Genomic DNA, 5,320 nt, shown 5'->3' with positions numbered 1-5,320 from the left:
CCGCCCCCCGTGTTTGTATTTTGGGTTGGTTTACACTTGCACATACTCAATTTTCAGTTTCTCCCTTTTTACCTTCTACCCTCACCTCCAGGACCCTCCCCTTTTTAAAAAAAAAATAAATCGCTGACAAGTGTGAATCCCGTGAAGAACTTTATTTTGTGTTGTGTGTATCCTGTACAGCAAGGTTGGTCCTTCGTAACAACGGATGAAATGGTTCCCTTTTTTAAAGCGCTCTCTCTTCCTCCACCCCCAGCGCCCCTGTCCTTGGCATGTTTTGTATCAGCGATCATTCTGAACTGTACATAATTTATGTTGCGAGAGGCAAAGGGCAAGTTTTGGATTTTGCTTCTTCAAAGTTTGTTTTTAAACGATAAATAAAAAAAAAGAACATTTTAAATACAAGTGCCTCTGTCCCATGACCCTCGCCGTTGGCCAGATCTTAAGGTCCTGGAGAGCTGGTGGGGAGGAAGGTTATCCAACCCGGGCTCAGCCGCTGCCGGAAGGGTGGGTTCCCCGCCTTCCGCCCTGGGGCTGGGGTGTGACGTAGGCGGAAGTGGCGCGCGGCACCGGATGTGGGGCGGGGTCTGCGGCAAGGGAGCTTTCCAAGCTGAGGAACCGGCGGGCGCTCGCTATGGAGTCGGTGAGTGGCGCAGGAGGGCGGCGGGGGGCGCTGTGGAGCCGGAGACCCCCGCTAGGAGCCGGGGAGGGCCGGGCCCGGCTTGGCGCTGGAGTCTGGGGCTGCCCATCTGCTTTGGCGGGCGCCTCTCCTAGCTCTGGGCCACACCCGTGCGCGCCTGGGGTCCGCGGTACCCGGGCAGCCAGGGAGCGGGCTGTGAGCTCGGACCTTGGCCCGCCTGCCTTGGAGTGCCTCGAGCCCTCTCAGAAGTTTGCACGAGAGCGGGGCTGTGATCCCGCTTAGTAGGGGAGCGAGCCCAGCTTGCAGAAAGCTCCAGGGCCCCGTTTGTGCGACTGCTTAAGCAAATGTTGGCGGGGACATGGGAAAGGCTGCTCTGCATCCAGCGAGGTTCCACTCCTTTGATAAGCCCGAGAATTGAGTTTTCCCTGAAGGAAGGAGTCCAGGAGGCCACTGTGTGTGTCCCTTGGACAAGTTTAGGTCGCGTCCTGATCAGTGACGCGATGCCTGCGTGTTGACAGCTCTCTTTTTGCGAGCAGCGTTGACCAATGGTGGCAGGTCCCCGTCAGCTCTTACAGATGCTGTAGGTTAGCTGCTGCTTGTTTGACCTACCTCATTCACAGGAGCCTTTCACTGCCACTCCGAGGGCCCTCCCATCGACTTCCTGCTCCATAGTTTTTAACCGACTATCTTCTGAGGGCGGCTTGGGGTTTGTCTTCCCCCACTGTATATCCATGCAACACTTGGAGGTTCGCTCTTAGATTTTTTTTTTTCTCCTCGTTTTCTTTGAGTCAGTTACTTGGCCTGGAGTGAAAACCCCCCACCCCCACCCCACCCCACCCCCGCACCTTCGTCTGCAAAGGAATAGTGTAACTTAATTTATAAAGAAGGAAAGGTAACAGTGGTAAAATGGCATGCAAGTGGTTATCCAAGCAAGGATTTTGTTTTCTACAGAGAAAGCATTTTCAGCAAAAGTAGTCTGATTACATTAAATTTAAAACAATACATTTTTAACTTGTAAATGTATTATTTACATTATAAGTATAAATGATAAACCTTGAGTTTAAAAGTTTAAAAGCAACTTTTCTGTGTGTTTCCGAATTTAGCCTTCTGCTTTATGTATACTGGACTACAGAGACGGAGATGAGAGGGGTGGGGAAGGCTGTTCGTTTCTAAGCTGTTGTTAAGGTAGACTGTAGAAAGTACTTTCCTTAGGATACCGACCCCCGAGGAAAGGAAGGAGAAATTACAGTGAGCAGAGTACAGGCCCATGGCTTGCCGGCGGGGTTGAAACTGGATTTTGGTGATGGTGTAAGAAAAGTTGGCTAAAATCAAGTTGGAAGTATTACACACATACAGTTTTTTTTTTTTCTTTGAGACAGGGTCTCAGTAGGTAGCTCATATCTTCTACACAATGTGGGCACTCCCAGCTTAGGCTTTTGTAGTAAGGGGACCAGTGGGAGATTTAGGAGCAAGGCAGGGAATGTACTTTTGAGAATATCCTTTTTTTTTTTTTTTCCTTTCTGTTTCCTGCATGGTTTGTCTCCTCGGTCATTGTCCAAGGAACTCTGAGAAGTTGTAGAAATATGCAGGTGAAGAATATTCTTAACAGCTTTCTGTGAATAGAACAAACCACTTCAGAAAGTAAGTTTTTTTTTTTTTTAAATTTTGAAGTGTGTGTGTATGTGTATGTGTGAGAGAGGGAGGGGGAGGGAGAGAGAGAGAGAGGGAGAGAGAGAGATAGTGGGGTGAGAGAACAAGCATAGGTGCCATGGAACGAATGTGGCGGCAAAGGACAATTTTCTAGAGTTGCTTTTTTCTTTCTACCCTAATGTAGGTTTGGAGATCAAACACAGGTCACCTGGCTTATGGGGTAATAAGCTCTTTTATTCACTTAATCATCTCTCAAGCTTTGGGAGGTATTTTTTGTGTGGTTAAATATGAAATTTTCTCCAAATGAGCTACTTTGGCTAGAGAACATGACCAAAGTCTAAAGCAAGGAGTGGGATAGGTGTGGAGCAGGGAGGCTGAGGCAGAGCACACTGGACAGCTGGAGGTGTGTGTGGCCTACGGGAGGACTCCTCACCTTGCACACCCAAGGCTGTAGGCTCAGCTCTGCAGAGCGTTCCGGGGAAGTTCAGAAAAGCTTAGAGGTGGTGCAGAGCATGGAGCAGAGCCCAAGTCACGGCTGGGAAAACGGACAGAGACACCTTGGGGGCATTTCTGACCTCGAAGCCGTGTCTTATCTGTAAGGAAAACAGCTGCACCCAGACGGCATAGTTGCACTGAGGAAAAAACAGAAAACCAAACAATGAAAGTCACAGGCTAAGAACAGGCTCGAAGGACAGATACTCTGTATTAATTATATACAATGGCCCAGGCTAGGGGAGTCAAATACAACGTGTAAGATAGTTGAAGGCTTCTGTGAATTTATAATCTGTTTCCTTAGATAATGTGCATAGATATTCTGTGGAATGTGTGGTTGGAACACAACTGAAAACATACATCATGAGTTTGGAAAGCAGTTTTGTCTTAGCGTCAGATCTACCCTCCGTCTCTGTAATAATACTTTACACATGTGTGGTACAGTGATATGTTTTTGGTTCCCTAAGATGGTTTGTTTTGGATGTTTTGTTATTGTTTTGAGTCAGGTTAATGTAGCATAGGCTAACCTTGACGTCACTCTGTAGCTGAGGCTGGTCTTGAACTCCTAATCCTTCTAACTCTGCCTCCTGAGCACTGGGAATGCAGTTGCATACCACTACCCAGAGTTCTCAGCTTTCTCTTATTAAAGGAAGAGGGGAGTGGCCATAATTCTCCCATTTGTGGAAAAACTGGCAGGAAGGATGAAGTCGTGTTTTAATTGTTTCTGTGGTGGTTGTTTAATTGTGTTTGACTGTTAGCTTGTCCACGTGATACAACCTAGAATCACCTGGGAAGAAAGCCTCAGTGAGGGGTTATCTTTGGGCGAGTCTGTGGAGGAGTGTCTTAGCTAACTGCCATGGGAAGACCTAGCCCACTGTGAGCGGCACCATCCTCTAGGTAGAGGAATTTATAATCTGTTTCCATAGACAATGTGCAGAATAACAGAATAAACTGTAGCACAGTGTGTTATGAGATAGGTGCCATCACTTTCAGAAGTAGCTGCTGCTGTGCCTTTGTGTCTCCATGAGGGCTGCTGTCATCTTTACTGTGGAAGAGCACTCTCCAGTTTTAAACAATGAGACTGTTGTCATTCCGATAACCTTGCCAAAAATTCCAGAGCAGACTGATAGTTTTATCAAGCCCAGAGGAAAAAAATAATTAGTTGCCCACCCAGTATACTGGAAGGAGTTTTACCCTCTGGACCCTGTTTCCCAGCTGTCTCTTAGGTTCAACCTCAACCTTTTTACTTCATGTCTCTACACAGGCTGTAACAGTGAAGTAATGTTTAAGTTTATGTAGGGCACATTACCCAGAGCAGACGGAGCCAAAGTATGAATGACAGTAGACACTTTGATGATCCCTTGGTTCCTAGATAGCAATGCGGTTTCTGAATGTTCCACTTGAGAGAGCTCTGCGAACGCTTGTTTGTGTAAGATCGCCTTAATCCCAGACTTTCTCAGGAGAGGAAACTATGCATCCAACCCTTTGATTCCCAAGGGTACTGAGAGAACTCCAGTCCTTGTTGTAGATGGTCCTTATCATTCAAGTTTTGTTTGGGTGGGATGGTCTGGTGCTTAGATCTCCCCAGACATGTCCCTCTGGAAGTCCCGTGACCGTGACTCTAGTGCCACGGCTATGCTTGGGAGCGTTTGGGAAGAGCTGTGTCCTCTAGGGCATTTATGTGGGTTTGCCGCTTGCCTCAAGTTCGTATCATAGCCCAGGCTGGCCTCAAATTTGTGCTCCTCTGCATCTGTCTTTTTAGTGCTGGGATTAGAGGTATGTGATGCCACTCCGAATGTGCTCATTTTAATGAAGTAGATCTGTGAGAACCTTTTGGTACCAACCTTAAACTCAGATATTTTAGTCTTAACTCTGGTTTTGTTTTAGGATTTTGAGAGTTTTACTGTTGTAGCCTGTGTAGACCAGGCTGATCTCACCCTTGTTACGATCCCCCTGTATCTGCCTCCAGAGCTCTGAGATTTCGAGCATGCCCTGCCACAGCTGGTTTATTGTAATGTACACCTGTATCCTGAGGCCAGGCATGATAAGGCAAGAGGAACTTAAGTTGTAAGCCCTGCATAGTCTCCAAGAGTTGAAACACTACCAACCAACCAACCAACCAAGACCTAGCATTTCATTAGCAGTGTACTGTGTAAGGACAGATCCGTGTTCAGGTCCCTACCCAGCTCATGCTTTTGCAGCTGTGTGAGCCTGGACTCTTGAGTCTCATTTCTGTACCGTTAATTACATTGTTTACCTCAGAGTTGTTAAAAAAAAACAACAACAAAATGAGATAATATGTTTCCTCTCTTCTTTCTAGTGAATGTTGAGACAGAGTCTCTTGTAGCCCAGGCTAAAGTCAAACTGGTTGTGTAGCCAAGTCTTGTTTCAAACCTGAACCTTTCTTCCTCACCCTCCCAAGTGGTGGGTGCCACCATCCTCAACTGAACTAATATTTCTTGAAGAGTTTTGCAGTGTTTCCTAAAGGAAACCATTGGTTCACCAGCTACCACTCTCTCTCCCTAAGCCATACCAGCTCTC

At 46.9% G+C, this 5,320-nt stretch overlaps 1 protein-coding gene across 3 annotated transcripts in view; it reads left to right on the top strand.

Annotated features, from left to right (window-relative positions):
- The first annotated feature begins 556 nt into the window (after nt 1-556).
- Prkag1 (protein kinase AMP-activated non-catalytic subunit gamma 1) overlaps nt 557-5,320 on the top strand; it is a 17,685-nt gene continuing 12,921 nt past the window's right edge. Inside the window, exons 1-2 of one of the 3 annotated variants that reach the window (XM_031355040.1) lie at nt 557-640; nt 2,198-2,278. Coding sequence is in view for 1 of the 3 variants with exons in the window: in XM_031355031.1 (XP_031210891.1) it covers nt 632-640 (9 nt within the window). In the remaining 2 variants the exon portion in view is untranslated. The remainder of the gene's footprint in view (nt 641-2,197; nt 2,279-5,320) is intronic. The other 2 variants (XM_031355031.1, XM_031355045.1) reach the window with 2 other exon arrangements.

This window comes from Mastomys coucha, unplaced genomic scaffold, assembly GCF_008632895.1.
Source record: "Mastomys coucha isolate ucsf_1 unplaced genomic scaffold, UCSF_Mcou_1 pScaffold11, whole genome shotgun sequence".
Classification (NCBI taxonomy): Eukaryota; Metazoa; Chordata; class Mammalia; order Rodentia; family Muridae; genus Mastomys; species Mastomys coucha.
This window is presented reverse-complemented; position numbering and strand designations above follow the sequence as displayed.